Consider the following 19,729-nt stretch of genomic DNA (forward strand, 5'->3'; position numbering starts at 1 on the left):
TACAGATGGGCTTGGGTCTCCATTCCAAACCCCCTTGATGGCATTGATGTAGTTGTTTCTTTTGTATCTTTTGATACCTGGTACCTGATCCCTTTGACACCTCATGATCACACAGGCTGGTTGCACCTTGGTTTTTAATCCCTATTTTTCAGATGAAAGTATCATCACAATGAAAATGTGATAGTGAGAACGGCAAGGGGTGAGCCCAGATAGTCTGGCTGCAGGGTCTGTGCACTACAGTACAGTTCTTAATAAAGGTCTTTAAGAAAAATGCTGCCTGTGATATTTGGATATAACGGGAATCATGTGATGAAGTTTGGATCTGGTGAAAAAATTTTTTTAAGGTGTAATGCAAATAGTTTGTGAAAGGTTGATTAAGTTGCCTTAAATTTTTACTTCTATAAATAATACTGCACTAATATCTTTATCCATGGTTTCTTGAGCACATGGTAGACGTTCTCTAGGGTAGAAACAAGGATTTAGATTTGCTAGGTTATTGCTACCCAGAATGCCTCTCTCTCCCTGTCTGTCTAGGTCTTTCTTTTTCTTTCTCTCTCTCTATGTATATATTAAATCATGTAAGGGCATTTGATGTATTTTTTTTCTACAAGTTTCTGGGATTTATAGAACACTGAAGAAGAATTGCAGTAATATCAGTTAAGCAAACTTCGGTTGCTAATTGCGTATAGAGGACTATGAATAATTAAATGAGGAATTTATACTCTTACCAAAGAAATACCTGACTCACCCCACTATTACAGTAGCTAGCATATTATCAAATAATTGGTTAATTCTGCAGTACACACAAGTCTGAACTCGAAGGAATTGGGGGCTCTGCCACCTAGTGGTTAGAATAAAGGTCTTTTTACATACAGTTTTTCATCTTGAAAGTAGGGAACAATTACCAGAGGAGTTTGTTAACTGAGATTCTGACATTGCCAGCAGAAGGAAGAACTATTGGTGTGAGTGTCTAGAAGCCTGCATCTTTAAAAAGCAGCGTGTGTGGCTGATGTTTCTGACGTGCTTGATCAGAACTCTGAATCTAGTACATGGTTTAGCAACAGGCTCATCTCCTTCTACTTCATCCTCTCCTCCAGCAGCTGTGGCAATCCCCCCGGATTACAAGGGAGCTGTGGGGATCTTCTGAGACTTAGATTATTGGGGTTGAAGCGGAGCCAGCTGAGTTTGTTCACCAAGGAGGGAGGGGAACAGGCAATGGCGTGTGAGAGTGAGGACGGCCCTGTTAGTTTTGCTATAAATTCATTTGCGTTTCCTCCTTAGTGCTTTCTGTTGACCTTGGTGTTCCTTTGGACTCCGTGAGACACTCTACTTGTTTTCTCTCCCTTTTGTATTCCTCAGCCCAGTGGACAGTGTCTCCTCCAGAGTCAGCTTCCAGCCCATCACCCAGGCCATTTCCGTGTATCCCACGGATTCCTCTTTTCTCCCTCTGTGTCTGCCCCAGAAAATTCTTACTCCTAGCTCTTCACTGGGCTCTTTACGTTTTTCATACATCTCTTAAAATTACCCAAACCCAAACCAGTATCGCGGCCCCCACACACAGGATATTAGATTCTCCCCTAGTTTCCCACTGTACATTTCAGCTTGTACCCTCATCCTATCCTCTTATCCCTGGCACCTTCAAATGAAAATTCGTTTTGCTAACTCAGTATTGCATCCATAGGTGGTTCTCTTTTGGAGCCCCGGGGAAGGAGTGGTGACATCAGTGGCTTGCTGCTGCTCACAAGGGCTGTAGCTGGACACCCCCCTCCGCTCCTTGGGAGAAAGACCAGGCTTTCCATGCCCATAGTCATGGCGTCGAAACCCACAGGGTCAGTTCTTCCTTGCCCTAGAGCGTTGCGATGAGTTGAATCAACTTGATGACTGTGAGGTTTTTCCTCTCATTTTATTTCATCATTCGTTCCTTAGGTTGTTCCCCTGGCCTAGAATGTAAAGTCTACTGAATCTCCAAGTACCACTCACTCACCTAAGCCAACTACAGATGATTCTTGGCTTCATTCATTGATTCCTCCTCTGGGCTCTGATAACACTTGGAATCTTCAATACTGCCCACTTTAAACCTCCGTTACACACTCCCATGTATCTACGGACTGTTGGTTAGACTTCTGCTCTTTAGTAAATTGTAAGCTACATGAGGAGAGAGATAATTTGTCATCATTCTTTGTTATTTTCCAAGGTCTTTTGCATATTCTCCCATATATAATATGGCTTAGTTGAAGTTGTTTCTGTTGTCTAAGGGATTGTCCTTATTTTGCTTTACTGGTAAGAAAGAATGAAAATGACTCACATTTTAGTAAGCATTTACTGTTTGACAAAGAGAGCCCTTGGGTGCTACAAATGACTAATGTGCTCACTGCTGAGCAAGAGGTTGGTGGTTTGAATGCCCCCAGAGAAAGTCCTGGCAGTCCATTTCCCAAACATCAGTCATGGGAACCCCCTGCAGTTCAGTTTTGTCCGGACAAACACAGGGTCACCAGGAGTCACAGTTGACTGACTCACTGTCAACTGTGTTTAGGGTCAGATGCTCTGCTTGGTATTTTACATCTGTTACTTTATTTTAAACCTAAAAGTCGAATGAGTAGAAGGGTAAACATTTTAGAGTAGAACAGTGGGCTCAGAAATGCAAATGCATCTCATAGTTACGGCCAGCAGTTCCCAGTCTGTGCTCAGCCCCTTTTGACCCCAGTGTCCCCTGGAGCACACTGGAGATGGGCATCATGTTTGGTAAAGCAGCGGGGCAGCCAAAAAAGAGGATGAGCTTCGATGAGCTGCATTGGCACGGTGGCTGCTTTGATGGGCTCAAACACAGGAACAATGCTGGGCATGGTCCAGAACCAAGCAGGGCTTCGTTCTGTTGGACAGAGCCACTAGGCGTCAGACGGACTCAGTGGGCCCTAACCACAATTGCCACATGGCCTCTAGTTTCACTTTGCTGCTGCTGCTGCTGTTTGGTGCCACCAAGACCAACTCCTAGCGCCCCTCTGTGCATCAGAATTAAACAGGGCCCAGCCCTGGACCCTGCTCACCACTGCTGTGATGTTTGCACCCCTTGTTGCAGCCCTGTGTCAGCCTATCTCACGGAGGGTCTTCCTCTTTTTTGCTGTCCTTTTGCTTTACCCATAAGCAGGTTGCCTTTTTCTAGGGACTAGACCTTCCTGACAACAGGCCCAAGCACACAGGGCAAGGGCTGGCTCTCATTCATTTTCGTTATAGCTCTTCCACAAGGTGCTTGGTCTCAGTGCGTTGCATTTCTATTGTCTTTCCTTCATAAAGAGTCTGCTCTCAGGGAGGTAGAGTGTACTTTTTTGTGCCCTGCTTCATGCCCCAGTGGACAGAAATACCTTTCTTTACGCGCATGCCCGGCTTTCTGTGTAACTACAGCAAATGCCCCCTGCCCTTCTTCAGGGTTGTGTGTGAATGGAGTAAAGCATTCCTTAATGTAGGGCACTGAGGTGTGTTATAGGACACCGTGGACAGACGCATCTGGGTTGCCTGCCTCGCCTCCGTCGACTGGTTCCCTGGGCTCCCTTTGGGAATGTGAATGATCTCACTGAGCAAGGTCACAGAGAATTTCCAAACTAAATACAAACCTCGATGTGTTTGGTTGTGTCATCCGCCACAGGGATTCCGAGCCAGCCCTCGACATCTTAGAAGGAGGGCCGCGGCGGCGGCGGCGGCGGCGGCTGCCCGCCTGGAGGAGGTCAAGCCCGTGGTGGAAGTTCACGCCCAGAGCGAGCCAGAAGCCGCAGCGAGGAAACGAAGAATCAAGAAAACCAGCCGCGTCCCGCCGGAGTTTTATCACTCTGTTCAAGGCGCTTCGACCCGAAGGCCCGTAAGTAGAGATGGTCTCATAAAGATTGAAAACTTCTTGTACGGTTACATTAGTATGGCCTGGTGCCTAGTTTAAAAAACAATCAGAAGAACCGTTTGAAAACCATTAGGTTGTTATTGTCACTTAAAAAGGGTTTTGTGTGTGTGTTGTAAGTGAAAGTTCGCATAGCAAATGGGGTTCCTAATGAAACACGTTTGCAAAACCCATTTTCTGGCTTCTTTGCTTTTCACATGCGATGGCATTCTCATGATTTCCAACCTGGGGTGGTGGGAGGGGTGTCACTTTCCACTAATGTAGATCCCTTGCCTCTCCATAGACGCTCGTCTGGCCAGTGCTGACCGTTCGGTCTTGGGGAGCTCATTGAGGGAGCAGTGCATTCACTGGTGTGCTGCCTCTGTGATAAGACTACCCCTTATTCTGACGAAAGGTGGCTTCGTTGCCAACTCAAAGGGGTTGGTTTAGTCTCGATCAGTCTAGTAAGTTGGGCCTTTTAGGGATTTGAGTTTTGCTCTTTAGTGTTCTTCCATTGTAACTGGCACCTTCTGTCGTGCTTCTTGCTGGTTTGAGGGGCTGGCTGTGATAGCGGAGCACCCTTTTCTTCTGGTCTCGCGGCTGGAGTCTTGTGGGCCATTATTTCTGTGGGCTGATTTCTTCCTTGACCGGTTTCCCTCCCTCCCTCCCTGTGCTTCAGATGCGAAGAGACTCAGGAGCTCTGAAGAGCCCAGGGGCTCCTTGCCAGTCTAGGATGTAGAGCATTCTTTTTATAAGCTATGTTACACCGAGATTGTTAGCCCAAGATTGTTGTCCTGAACCTTTAAAGCAAATTACTTAGTCCCTCAACATGATTGATTCAGGAAACTAGGGTGGGGCGGGGTTCTTCGCTGAAGCCCTAATGCGATTTATTATATGAAGGGGCTTCAGAAAGTTTGTGGGAAAACATGGAATTAAAAAATAATGGAGTTTCCCCACAAACTTGTGGAAGGCCCTTCGTATATATGAATATATAAATATCACACATAACTATAGATAGGGGTGTTCGAACAGTTAATGGAAAAATTCTTGACTGGGAGCAGGCGGACTGGGCAGGTATTAGCTCCTGGAACCTCGCTCCGCTTCCAGACACACTCATGGTACATTTTGTATCTGAGCAGGACCTGCTCTCACTACTTCAGCTTGATGCCCCCGTGCCCATTGTAGCCCTGGCAGGATGGCAGTGTGAAGCTGAGGGATCAGTGGGCCCAGCATACTCACCCATGCAGGCGGATGACTGATCTCACAGCACTGGCAGGACCCCAGGTCAAACTCCTGGCAAATCCAGTTTCAAAGCTCTGAGAAAAGCTAGGGGTGATCATTATATTCCCTATTTCAGTGCTTCCTCAATGGAGGTGGCAAGCTTCCCCTTGAGCAAGGAGAACCATCTGAAACAGCCAGACACTAAGAAGGGACTTCAGAAAGCCTTGCCCTGGAACCTGAACGGTTTTGATATGGAGGAAGCCAAGATCCTTTGGCTCAGTGGAAAACCCCAGAATGCCCTAGAAGGTTACAATTTACTGAAGGTACCTTAGAGCCAAAAGGCTACACCTGGCTCCAGCCGGAATACCTGCTATTACGTTCTTTCCCAGCCAGACGTATTCTGTATGTCCCTGGGATATGGAATGACTGGGTGTCACAGGCTGGAGCTTGGATGGTGGTGGCACTGGACAACAGTGTGTACTTGGTGCATGCTCCCAGTGGTGCTATCTTGCAGCTACTACAAACAGAGCAGACGGGCAATATGTATCCCCTGTGATCCCTGGATCACAGAGGGCACCTCCTTGGCTGTGGGTACCAGCAGCGCTGACGTGCAGCTATGGGAGGTGCAGCAGAAGAAATGCCTTCAAAATATGAGCCGTCACTCTGCCAGAATGGCCTCGCTCTGTTGGAGTAGCTACATCCTGTCTAGTGGTTCATGTGTTGGCCACATCCACCACCAAGATGCCTGGGTAGCAGAACACGCTATGGCTACATGGAGTGGTCATAACTAGGAAGTATTGGGGCTGCACTGGAACCCAGGGGGGTGACATTTGACCAGTGATGCTAATGATAACTTGGTTGTGGCTCACCACGCCTAGAGAGGGTGGCTGGGTTCCCCTGCAGCCATTCACAGCAACAACAAGGAAATGCCAAGGCTGGACATGGTGTTCCTGGCCGTGCAATGTCCTGGCAACAAGAGTGGCACCAGTCATCGACACATTTATATCTAGAACATCTGCTCTGGGGCTTGTCTGAGTTCTATGGACTCCTGTTCTCAGGTGGCTCTTGGACAGGTGGTGCATAGGTTGAGTGTTGGGCTGTGACCTGCAAGGTCAGTGGTTCAGACCCCCAACTATTCTGAAGAAGGAAGGTAAGAAAGCCTTTCTACTCTGGTAAAGATTTTAATCTCAGAAAGCCTACTTAGGGTTGCTATGAGTCTGAATCAACTTGATGATAGTGAGTGGGTCTCTTTGGAGCCAGCTGACAGTGACTTTTTTTATATAATTATTTTATTGGGGGCTCTTATAGCTCCTATAACATTCCACACATCAGTTGTATCAAACATATCTATGCATATTTTGATGACTTTTTAGAAGTCTCAGTCTCCTTAGCTGGAGTCTATTTAGGTAGTAGTGTTTCCTTTTCTCACCCAGTGCCCTCTGCCTCTGTTGGCTGTCGTACTGCCTTTCCTGAGAAATTTGGGGTCTCCACCTCTTTCTCGCTTCCTGAGCATATTGTTCTATGTCCTCTGATTTTTTTTTTCCTTGATTGAAGCTCTGGCACATGGATTTTTTAGCAAGGCACAGTGACCTGAATAGAACATTTAATAAACAGTAACTTCTTCCTCTCCTCTCCTCTCCTTTCCCTAAATTGTGAGCTCTTTGAAGACCATGCCATCTGGTTACTATATTTTATTAAATGAATGATGGGTATTTATACATGAAAACTTAGCATATGAAACGAGTGGTACAAGTAGAAGCACTGTAGCTATTCTGAGGATGGGGAGGTAGTGTTTTATTATTATTATTTTTAGCTGCCTGGTCAAGGTCTACTACTTTATGGAAGAGGTGGGATTGAGTTGGGGTTGAACATATGGGTAGGAATGCAAGTACTCACTAAAAGTTGGTAGTTTGAACCCATCCCATCAAGCAGTGCTGAGGAAGAAAGACTTGGTGATATGCTTCTGTAAAGATTATAGCTCAGAACACCCTATGATGCAGTACTGCTCTGTAACATATCAGGTTAACATGAGTTGGAATTCCCTTGATGGCAATGGGTTATGTTTTGGTTTGACTAGTCAACAGAGGCTAGCGCTGGAAGGTAGAATGAGCAATGGTATTAAGCACTGTTTGGCTGGATGTATGGGACTATAAGAGAAAAAGTACAAAGTAAAACTGGAAAAAGAGACTGAGGCCAGAATACATTTCAGATGACCACTGAATGTGAGCTTTATTCTATATGCTTCATGGAGACACTGGAACAAGTGAGTAGTGTGATCAAAGCACTATTTTAGGTCAACTGGCAGCCCCTTGCAGAATGAATTGCAGTAGAGCAGGTTGGAGCCAGTTAGGTAAGTCTAGGAATGAAGCGATAAGGTTTTACCTTGGGTCTGGCCTATAGCACTTTGCTCGCTTTGATCCTCACTGGTGATAAGAGCTGAGGAGAATCCCACTCTGAGGATGGCTTTACCCTCTCTATTGCTGGAGGGAGACTTGTTGCTGGGGAGCTCGGAGTAAGTTTCAAATCATAGTGCCCCTGTGTGTAGCACTGAAACACTCACCGGTCTTGCCTGCACCACCCTCAGAGTTGTTGGTGAGCTTGTTGCAGTCATGGTGCCGCTGTCAATCATTTTTTGTGGTTGTCCCATCGACTTTACCAAGCATGATGTCGTTCTCCAAGGACCGTTGTCTCCTGGTGCCATGTCCAAAGTACATGAGATGTACTTACTCTGAAGGAGCATTCTGCGCATTCTGGTTGTACTTCTTCCAAAACAGGTTTTTTTTCCTGGTTGTTCTTTTGGCCATCCAGCATCGTAGTATAAATGCATTGATTCTTCTTTCGTCTTCTTTGTTGAATGTCCAACTTTCACATGCATGTGGAGAGAGAGAGAGAGAAAGAGAGAGGCTGAGGCTAGAAGGGAATAAATGGAAGTGGAGGCTACTGCTTAGCCAAAATCCAGAGTTCTGGGGTGTATTCTCTGGGACAAGTAAAACTTACTTCTCTCCTCTAGAGACTAGAACTTGGGAGTGTTAGATGGTAGCAAGGCTCTGACTCACATTATTCCTGTGCAGCCTTCTTCAACATTATGGCCGTTGCTGGAATCTCCATGCCTTTCAGCCATATGTGGCCTTGAGCCGAGGCCGCAGTTGGATCGGGTTAGGTGCAGTCCCACCTGTGTCTGAAGCCTGTCTCTCTCTTACGCATTTGGAGAACTACAGTGTTACTCCATGCTTCTGTGAAGGCAAATCTGATTGGACATGGATGTGGTGATCCAGAATGATTTGAATGTCTTTATATGAAGCACTCCAGACATTGTTAACTGCAATCCGAGTCAGAAACAGGCCCATGAGTGAGAAAGACTTAAATGAATGTAGCTGCAAAGGGAGATGACTCAGAACATGTGACAGTGCAGCTTCAGCCAGCCTATATTGGGATCATTCTCTTGAGGAAGTGGGCCACTTAGCACCTAAGTGACTGCTCTGACCTCATTTCTTATCCTTGTGTGCTCAGAATTTTTACTGTAATGTACTTAAATGAAGAGAGCCCTGGTGATGCAGCGGTTAAGTGTTCCAACTGACAGGGCTATGGCTTGGACTCACCAGATACTCTGCAGGAGGCAGATAGGGCGGTCTGTTTCTGTAAAGATTTACAGCCTTGGGAATCCTCTGGGGCGGTTCTGCCCTGTCCTACAAGGTTGCTAGGAGGGAGTTGAAATGACTCAATGGCTACAGGTTTTTGGTTGGTTGGTACCTGTAGGAATTTATAATGGCGATCACTTACGTAAACATAACAACTGTTGTTGTTTTAGTTCACTCCTTTGGAAAATTATTTAGGGTGAGTGGGTAAACTTAATTCTGATTATCTCTTTGTAACGCTCTCTTGGGACTTATACTGTATATTAAGACAAGGCACACAGGCACTTAGGACTTTTCTACTTCTTAGGTGAAAAGATGATTCGATCCATATCTCATTTTTATTTTTCAATATTTTGACAATCCAAAGCTTTCTTGTGTGTGTCTTGATTCTGGAGTTTTAAAAGCCATCATAGCAAGAACCCTGATATTTATTGCACATCTACTCTATGTGTTCTGGGCAATGTGTACTCTTCCCTGGGTTTTCTCATTCACCCTTCTCTGACACTTCCTGGGGCAGGCACTCTCTTTCCGAAGGAGGAAAACCGGCGGTACTTGCCAGGGTGAAACTGGGACTGGAGCTAAGCCACAAAGCCAGGCAGTCTGACGTGAGCAGTGTGAGGAGAGTGAAGAACTCCAGTATGCTGTATATTTATCCTACCGAACCCTCCTGAAATCTTTTCATCACTTCTCATCTCACATTTTCCCAGCTATTTAGATAGGAGATATACTTGAGGTCTTAGTGATTTCTAAGCATTACATCAATCCAAAGTTATGGTATTAAAAACCAAACTCATTTTTGCCATGCATTTTGGGGACTCTCCCTATCTGTGGCAGAGTTCGTTGGAAATAACAGATGTTTTTCTGGCTTACTCCCAAGTCAGGTCAACCTGTTAATGAATAACAATCCCAGGCCCAAGAAGTATCACTGTGCTTGACTTTGGAAGTAGATTAGAGGGAAATGAAAATTTTAGAGCACTTGAAAATTATCAGGCAGCCTGGCTCTCTGCCTATTCCATTTGACTGATTCCAGTCTGTTGCACACTACAATAGCATTACCTGCATTTGTTTGTTGGCTTAGACACTGAGACTTGCCCATTGAGAATACCTGACTAAAAGGTTCCTGGGGAAATTCCTGCTTTCCTCATTGCAGTTTAGGTTAATGTAAGGCTGGGAGACTTGCTGGAACACTGCATCGCTCGCTCGCTGGCTCGCTGGCTCGCTCACTCGCCCGCTCACTCACTCGCTCACTCACTCACTCGCTCACTCACTCACTCACTCACTCGCACTGCCGTAAAGTCGATTCCAACTCACAGTGACCTCACAGAGCAGGGTTTTTCAGACTGTCAATCTTTACAGGAGTAGAAAGCCTCACCAAAAATAGAGAAAGCCTCATGTTCTCTCAAAGAGTGACTGGTGGTTTCAAACTACTGATCTTGTGTTGGTAGTCTAATGTGTAATCCACTGTGCCACTGAGGCTCTTTCAGAACATTGCAGTGTTTATTATTAAAATAAAATAATATTAACAAGGTTTTAAGCCATAACAATTTGGAGTTGCTGGAGTGTCGACAACTCTGTGATCTCGTTGAAACTGTGATAGGGTGTTTCTCTGTCCCTTTCCTGCTTAGATTATTAAATAGTCTTCCCTTTCCTTTTCCTTTTAAAATATGTGGGGCCAGGCTGCTTTATTTGCAAACCCCCAGAACACTTCCCCCTCTGTGGAAGGCTTGACTATATAACTCATTACTTTGCTTTGGCTTAATTAATCTGTAAGCACAAGGGTCTTAAAGGAAATGATTGATTGTTTCCTTTTCTTTCCTTGAACTCGAGAGAATACATCGAAAGTCAAATTTCTTTTTCCAAAGTTCTTCAAGAAATTCACGTTGGATAATGTTCACTTAGTTTACTGAGTGTTTGCTACACAGATGAGACTTCCCCTTTAAGGTTCTTAATTAATGGAATTTTATCAAAGATGTTGTTTATTATAAATTTCTATCTAGAGTACAAGAATGATTGGCACACAGGAGGATGGGAGGAAGATGCATAATGCTAATACAGATAGAGTTTAGTCTCTCAAACACTGTGTGGAATCAGGATGAACCAGTGACTAGAGTCGTGTGCTCTGCTTGTGTAAAATAAGCATGTCTGTGAACTTCATGATTCTCTGCAAGGTCAGCATTTTGACTACAGCAAGTCTTGTTGCTATTTTTAGTCTTTCTTGTTTTGGGGGTCACCTATCTCCTTGAATTATTTAAATTATATGAATAGAGAAACTTGAAGAAACCATTTAGATAGCCACTTTATTATATTTGGATACACATGGCTCAAAGGACAACGCTCCTTCAAAATGGGCTAATTTATTACTTTACCTCTAACTAGAACAAGGAAACATGGTGGTGTAGGGGGTTAAACATTAGGCTGCTAACTATAAGGTCAGTGGTTCAAATCTACCAGCCCCTCTATAGGAGAAGGTGTCTGCTCCTTTAAAGATTTATAGTCTCAGAAACCCAAAGGAGCAATTCTTCTCTGTCTTACTGGGTGGATATGAGTTGAAATCAACTCATTCCAATGGATTATTATTATTGGTGGAACTAGAATAATCCTTAGGTTGTGCCAGGGAGATGGGTATAAAGTCCTTCATTCTCAAGGATGCATGCGTAGCTTTTCTTGGAATTTTGTTAGGCATTTAATAACTGCCTGAGCATCTAAGACCCAGAACAAAAATCATACCCAATATGAATGGGGGGTGGGGCATGGAGTGGAGACCCAATGCCCATCTGTAGACAATTGGACATCCCCTCACAGAGGGGTCACAGGGAAGAGATGAGTGAGTCAGGGTGCAGTATATCACCGATGAAACAAACAGTTTTCCTCTAGGTCTTTGGTGCTTCCTTCCCCCCACTATCATGACCTCAATTCTACCTTACAAATAGGATTATACCAGAACATGCACACTGCTACAGATAGAGCTGGCAGCACAGGGAATCCAGGATCGATAAACCCCTCTGGGCCAACAAGGAGAGTAGAGATACCAGGAGGATTAGGGAAGGGTCAGGGGAGAAAGGGGGAATTGATCACAAGAATCGAACTAGAACCCCCTCCCAGGGGAATGAAAAATAGAAAAATAGGTGAGGGGCGATGGAGGACAATGTAAAATATGAATATAATAATCTATAACTTGTCAAGGGTTCGTGGGGGAGGGAGCTGATATCAGGGGCTCAAGTGGGAAGAGAATGTTTCAAAAATGATGATGGTGACATATGTGCAAAATGTGCTTGACACACTGGGTGAATATCTGGATTATGATAAGAGATGTAAGATTCCCCCAATAAAAGTATATATATATTTTTTAAAAGAACAAAAAGAGAGGGGTGTGAGTAATAGAGTAATGGAGAAGAGAGACTGCAGCCTCTACCCATGTAAAATGTCCTTTAAGATGTAAATACTGACACAATGTATGTATGTATGTATGTATGTATGTATGTATGTATATATTGTGATGAGAGCTTTATGAGCCCCCAATAAAATGATTGAAAAAAACCCCCAAACTGCCCGAGACTCCTACTTGATCTTTGCCCTAAGTAGGTTGTCATGTGAGACCATCTCATCGCTGGAGTGTCTGTGAAGAGGGTGACACATAGCTGGCTACTGGCCATTGTGTTGCTACCAATCCTTAGAAGTCAAGGACTGTTAACGTCAGAGATGGTTTTAGAATTTATCTGATTATACCGTTTTCCTATTGCTCAGTTTCTCCTCTGCTTCAGGACTTTTAAAAATATGATCTTCCACTGTGAGATAGCTTTGATTAGCAGCAAGTTCATTAGACCTGGCAACCAATAAACGGCTTTTTTCTAGACTCTTGGTCCCATGTCTCCGGCCTTTTCTGCTCTGTCTCGCTCCTCTCGTTTGAGGACCTCACTTTGGTTGCACTGTTCTGAACGATCTAAGTGAGTCATCAGCATCAGTCTGCTTTCTCTCTATATTGTGCCAAACGGTGAATTTCTTCCAAGAAAACCAAATTATGGGAATTGCTCATATTGAAGTAAAATTTAGTTTATACCTTGGCAGAGTAGAAGCCAAGTTTGGATATGACAGTACAGTTTCAGAAGAGTGATTGCTTTATAGGTATGTAGCACTTCGTTTTCAAAGCATGCTCAGATCATGATTTCACTTATTCTGAACAACCCGTTCTGTGTGGTGGATAGAGCATCTAGTATTAACTGTATTTGACCAATAATAAAATGAGTGTCACAGAGTAAGTGACTGGCACAAGATTATTAGACTAAATAGAGTCAGACATCCCCCATTGTTGCAGCCAATTTAGGAGAGCTTTATTTTAGACAGCACTTGGGGAATTGACTGAGACATTTACAGGCGACCCATACAGATTTCAGTAGACTGGTAGGATAATTCCCAGGAAGTATCTATCTATCTATCTATCTATCTATCTATCTATCTATCTATCTATCTATCTATCTATCTAATCTATCTATCTATCTATATCTTGGACAACCTGCTCAGAGCCTGCAGTAACTGTACTTTATTTTTATGCTATATTATGTAAAATATCATGACCATGGCTCCAAAGGAGGTTAGTGAAACCAGCAATAAAACTAAGGAAAACTGTTAAAGAAATCACGGCAGAATTTGAATCCAGTTGCTGATTGTCTGATTTGGTGACTGAATACAACATGGTTAAGTCAACATTATCAACATTTTTGGGGGGTTGGGGGAGTGGTTAAGCAAATAATGTAGTGAACGATGTAAAATCATTATCCATGAAACAATGAACCCAGACCATCGAAGAGGTTGAAAAATTCCTGCTAATGTGGGGAAATCAGAAACAACGCGATGGCGGTAGCATATCTGGGACAGTGATATGGGAGAAGGCCAAAAGCCCCGATAGTGAATTTATAAGTGCAATTTTTGGTTCTCAGAACTAAGTATTTGGTTTTCCATGATTTCTTATGGGAAAAGTATGTTCAGTTCTCAAACTTTCTGGTATTTGAACACGAATTTGGAACAATTTAAGTTCTACAACTGAAGTATTACTGTACTATGTGCAAAATAACATCACTATGAAGGATGAGGATCAAATACCTATATTAACGTGGTGTTAAATCTAAGGTGACGCAGCTGATTGCAAGTGAGGAGGTGGAAAAATACCAAAACAGACTGAAGGTAAACAAGAGGTTAGGATCAGTAGGAAATGCCAAGAAAAAGATTTAATTAATAATTGGAAGAAATGCCCTTATGTATCTAGTGTGAGAGTGTATTAGTCTGGGTAGACTTGAGAAATAAATCCATGGACACACGTGTGTATAAGAAAGAGATTTATATACAAGAGCAATTGAACATTGAGTAAACATCCCAACCCAGTCCAGTCCAAGGCCATAAGTCTGATATTAGCCCATATGTCTGATACTAATCTATGAAGTCCTCTTCAGACTACTCACGAAACACATGCAATGACGCCAAATGCAGGACAATCGCAAGCCAGTGGGTAGAAAGTCTTTGGGTCCAGTGGCGTTGTAAGCATCTCAGTGCTGGCAGGGGTCTCTCTGTGGCTTCTCCGGCTTCCGAGGTCTGGTTGCGTACATGTGGCTTGTCTTCTGCCAGGGGAATATCTCCCAGGGGAAGTAGCAGAGAGAGAGGTGTCTTCTGCCTGCAACGAGGAAGTATCAGTTTTTCCAGAATTCTCAGGAGAAGGCCATGCCCACACATAATTCACATGGGCAATTTCCAGATTGACAGCCCAGACTCCACCCCTACACACTTAATCCTTAAATTGACACCAGATTAGGTGACTACCACAGAGAGAGACTGGATTGTGTATCAAATGGCAGTATGATCTTATGATATGACAAATATAATATTTGGTTCATATGAATGAAATAGGTAATTGGTATTGTTACTTTTACAAAAGAGAAATTCTTTGGCATGCAAACTCACTTTACTTTTAAAGGGAAATTTTATAGTACCTATGTGTATACTTAAAGCATAGTCAAGAAAATATTATATTGACCTAAAGCAATGGTAACACATAAGACCTTTTAAAGGTGTTGAAAAGCAAGGATATTACTTTGAAGACTAAGGTGTGCCTGACCCAAGCAGTGGAATTTCCAGTGTTTGCGTATGCATGTGAAAGTTGGACCTTGAATGCAGAACACCTAAAGATAGACCAGCAGAAGAACAAACAAATCTGTCTTGGAAGAAGTACAGGCAGAATTCTCCCTGGAAGCGAGGATGGCATGACTTCATCTCACAAACTTTAAACATATTATCAGGAGAGGCCAGTCCGTGGAAAAGGACACCATGCTTGGTTAAGTAGAGGGGCAGAGGAAAAGAGGAAGAGACATAACAAGGTGGATTAGCACACTGGCTACAGCAATGGGCTCAAATATTAGAACTCTTATGCGGGTGGTTTTTCCTTGTATTGTGCATAGGGTCACTCTGTGTTGGAACAGATTCAACAGCACCGAGCAAAACAGCAAAGCAATGTAATCTTAAATGTTAATTTAAAATATATTATCTTATTATCAGATTGTGTTTGGTGTTAAAAGCTGTTCAGAAACTTTATTTAACAAATAAGATATGTTAATGATGTTAGGAACCAGGATTGTCAATGGTAGAGAAGAGATATGAATACAAAATTAGAATAATAAATCCTATAACCCTAAACTTGAATTGGATAGAGGAGTTTGAACATAATGAGTTTTCTCATTTACAGAAAGAAAAGGAGTATTTTTAGCTCTCCACTAAAAGGTCTCTAAACAATGACTAATCCAGTAGCAATGCATACCCCCTAGTGCTCAGATAGTGGTATCCTAAGATCCTTTTTCACGGAAACAAACTAAGGCTGAGCCTTCTGTTGGGGATTCTTGTAAAAGTGTTTTTTTTTAGGAGCACTTAATCAGAAGAGATTAAGGTAAGCAAGATAGTGTAGGAGAGAAATGAGGGCTCTGGGATCAGTCCCAGTCTAGCTTTAGACTGGTCCTGTGCGGAGGTCTGGAGGACAGATCGCACCACAGAATCAGTTTTACCTGGAAGCAAGTCTTACATACCCCTTAGCACCATCCACCCGATAGTTAGCTATTGGCCCTGGTCTCCTCGGCTTTGGGGTGTCCCACGGGAGTTCACTAAAGGAGGGAGCAGATGTGAGACATTGACAGACAGCAGCTGGGAGGTGGGTGCAGTGGCACAGAGAAGGGAATCTAGGTGGGGCACACACAGCAGCTGTCATAGACGCTTTGCAGAAAAGGCTGATTCCAGATCTAGCACAGGAAATGTATAATGAACTTGGGACATCTTTTTTTTTTATATCGTTTTATCAGGGGCTCATACAACTCTTATCACAATCCATACATCAATTGTGTAAAGCACATTTGTACATTCATTGCCCTCATCATTCTCAAAGTATTTGCTCTCTACCTAAGCCCCTGGTATCAGCTCTTCATTTTTCCCCTCTCTGTGCACTCCCCCCTCCCTCATGAACCCCTGATAATTTATAAATTGTTGTTTGGTCATATCTTGCCCTGTCCGACGTCTCCCCTCACCCACTCTTCTGTTGTCCGTTCCCCAGGGAGGAGGTCACATGTAGATCCTTGTAATCGGTTCCTCCTTTCTAACCCACCCTCCCTCCATCCTCCCAGTATCGCCACACACACCACTGGTCCTGAAGGGATCATCCACCACAGATTCCCTGTGTTTGCAGTTCCTATCTGTACCAGTGTACATCCTCTGGTCTAGCCATATTTGTAAGGTAGAATTGAGATCATGATTGTGGGGGAGGGGGAAGCATTTAGGAACTAGAGGAAAGTTGTATGTTTCATCCTTGCTACATCACACCCTGACTGGCTTGTCTCCTCCCCGAGACCCTTCTGTAAGGGGATGTCCAGTGGCCTACTAATGGGCTTTGGTTCTCCACTCCTCACTCCCCTCCTCATTTACAATGATATGATTTTTTGTTCTGATGATGCCTGATAACTGATCCCTTCGACACCTCGTGATCACACAGGCTGGTGTGTTCTTCCATGTGGGCTTTGTTGCTTCTGAGCTAGATGGCCGCTTGTTTACCTTCAAGCCGTTAAGACTCCAGATGCTATTTCTTTTGATAGTCGGACACCATCAGCTTTCTTCGCCACATTTGCTTATGCTCCCATTTGCCTTCAGCAATTGTATCAGGGAGGTGAGCACACAATGATATGACTTTTTGTTCTTTATGCCTGATAACTGATCCCTTCAGCACCTTGTGATCACGTAGTCTGGTGTGCTTCTTCCATGTAAGCTTTGTTTCTTCTGAGCTAGATGGCCGCTTGTTTACCTTCAGATCTTTAAGAACCCAGATGCTATATCTTTTGATAGCTAGCCACCATCAACTTTCTTTGCCACATTTGCTTATTCGTCCACTTTGCCTTCAGCGATTGTGTCAGGAAAGTGAGCATCATAGAATGGAACTTAGCACATCTTGTCAAGCAAGAAAGTAAGGATGTGTGAAAGAGTACTAATGTCACATTGAAAGTACTAGAAGCAATGTTGAAGAGATAGTTCAGTGCATTTAAACACACCAATACATTTAGAATGAATACATTCATTATTTTTGAAAAATAAACACCTCATTGGTGACCCTTGGGGGATGCTAGAGAACCAACCCACTCTTGAAAAACGATCAAGGGAAGGAATCAGGCACTGTCCTGTCTTTGCTCTAAGAATTTATTTCTCACAGAAATTAAGTATTTGGTTAGGGAAGGAATGTAAACTTAAACAATGATCATCGGTGGCTGTAAACAACTCCAAAAGAGAGATAACTAGACTTTATAGATAGTGCCTGATGACAGTAATGCTTACTGTGACTTATTCTTTTAAAAAAGAGTGAAATAAGATAAAATTGTTACTTCTAATTACAGATTTACCAAGAGTTTAAGGAGTATAGGAGTATCCTAAATGATACAGTGAAAATGTAGTTAGCAAAGCCTAGACCATAGAAAAGTCAAGGCAAACACCATAGTTTCTTCACTAGTAAACTGGAAGGGAAATGAAAGCCTGAGAGTAGTGACCTATAAATTAAAATATTAGGCTTAAGAAACTGCTCCATTAAAGGTGATGGGTTTTAGGCTTTGTTTACAAGCCAAACTATAACAAAACAAGACAAAAATTCATGAGAAAAATTTGGGGAAATTTAAATAATGGCTAGATACTTGATACTTTAAAGAAATGAATATTAAACCTTTATATTGATAATGGCATTGTGATTTTATTGAAAATGGTTTTTATCTTTCAGAGATGCACACTAAAGTATTTAATTGTGAGGTAGTAAGCTTTCTGTAGAGTGTGGGAGAAAATATTAGTAAGAAAAGTCTAAGGGAAACAGCCCTGCCTGGAGGTTGATACTTGTTGAAGCTGGATAGTATGCAAGTGGTGTTTCTTTATACTTTAAAGTTTACGTAGTCAACACCTACTTTCTCTTTTAATCATTTTACTGGGAGAGTCAACAATTAGTTTTATTAAGTCCATTTTCTAGCTTACTTTCTTAGAGTAGGTCTAATTTTTATTAAGATTACTAAAGCTCAGGGGTATTTTGTTATTAGAGTATGTTTAGAAAAACCACCACTATCCACTATCAATTCTAACTCATAGTGGGTAATATTCAAATGGTTATCTTTTATTTATTTAATTTTTTTAAACAAAGAAATGTTTGCTTATTTGGTGACTTTTTACTTAGAACATTTTTGTAATACCATGTTGGCAAATGGTGTATAAAATTCCCCCATTATTTAGAACGTAAACAAACAATGTTAAATAGATAAGGGAGTACACAGGTATATCATTTTAATATTTAAAAGTTGACCCCTTCCTTCATATTACTGCCTCTGTTCTTTATGGATGTATTGATACTGAAAAGAATCATTAATGAAATAAAACAATTTGACCCAAAGGAGGAAATACCATCCCATTGCTTGACACTGTCTTGCTGAACTCAGGTGATGGCAGTGTGGATGTTTGTCATCTTAAGTGAAATTCCTCCATTTCAATATTCTCTCACAGAGCTCATGAAATGTTGAGGATGGTTTAAGTGCAAGATAGAGTTGCTCAATCGATTTGAGTTAATCTTTAATATCGGAATCAAGTTCCATTGTGTGACTCCCAATTCAGCAGGTAGTTTTCCAGGGGTGTATTACGTGCTTACGCTTTGCTGCTCATACATTTACTGTTCTGTTACTAATTAGTGGGGGCAGGATGGTGATGTGTACATTTCTAGCTCTTGGAAACTTAATGAAGAAAGTGTTGATTAGGATGTTTTGGAATTGTTTACTAATTTATCTCTCAGCCCTATTAATAATAGACATAGATACTTGAGAACTAATTAGAATTTTTAGCTGTTTATCAAATATAACAAAATACCTCATTTAAATTTTCTAAAACTGGATAACATTGGTTTCTCTTAAAAGATGATGAAAGAAGTTAGAAATAGATAATGGTAAAAAATAAAAGAAATAGATAATGGTGATGGTTTCACAACATTATAAATACGATTAATATCACTAATCAAAAAACATTGAAATGGCAAAGTTTTGTTACATATTTACCACAATAAAAAAATTCAGCGTGTAAAATATTTATCATCTCACTCATTTTAAATCTAGCTATCAAATAATACATAGACAGTGAAGAAATGACAAGCACTTAGTGAGTCTGTTAAATTTAAGTTAAAATGATTACTATCTTATTTGAAATAATAGTTTGAGTTAATTTTGTCCTAGATTAAAGCTACCAAAAAAAAAAGCTACAAATAAATCAACTCAAAGAAGGGGGGCGGGGCAGAGAAATACCAAAAGGTCCTTACAGAACATGTGCTTTCATGATATTGATTTTTCTTTTTTTATTATTATTAAATAATCATTTTATTAGGGGCTCATACAACTCATCACAATCCGTACATACATCATTTGTGTCCAGCATATTAGTACATATATTGACTTCATCATTCTCACAACACCCGCTTTCCACTTGAGCC

At 42.2% G+C, this 19,729-nt stretch overlaps 1 protein-coding gene across 4 annotated transcripts in view; it reads left to right on the forward strand.

The window, feature by feature from the left end:
- DST (dystonin) overlaps nucleotides 1–19,729 on the forward strand; it is a 527,522-nt gene that overhangs the window by 74,353 nt on the left and 433,440 nt on the right. For all 4 annotated transcript variants that reach the window (XM_045294845.1, XM_045294847.1, XM_045294848.1 and 1 more), the window contains exon 3: nucleotides 3,641–3,850. In XM_045294845.1, coding sequence (XP_045150780.1) covers nucleotides 3,641–3,850 — 210 coding nt within the window. The remainder of the gene's footprint in view (nucleotides 1–3,640; nucleotides 3,851–19,729) is intronic.

Source organism: Echinops telfairi, unplaced genomic scaffold (genome assembly GCF_000313985.2).
Source record: "Echinops telfairi isolate 266 unplaced genomic scaffold, ASM31398v2 ScPeMD7_3533;HRSCAF=4204_1, whole genome shotgun sequence".
NCBI classification, from domain to species: Eukaryota; Metazoa; Chordata; class Mammalia; order Afrosoricida; family Tenrecidae; genus Echinops; species Echinops telfairi.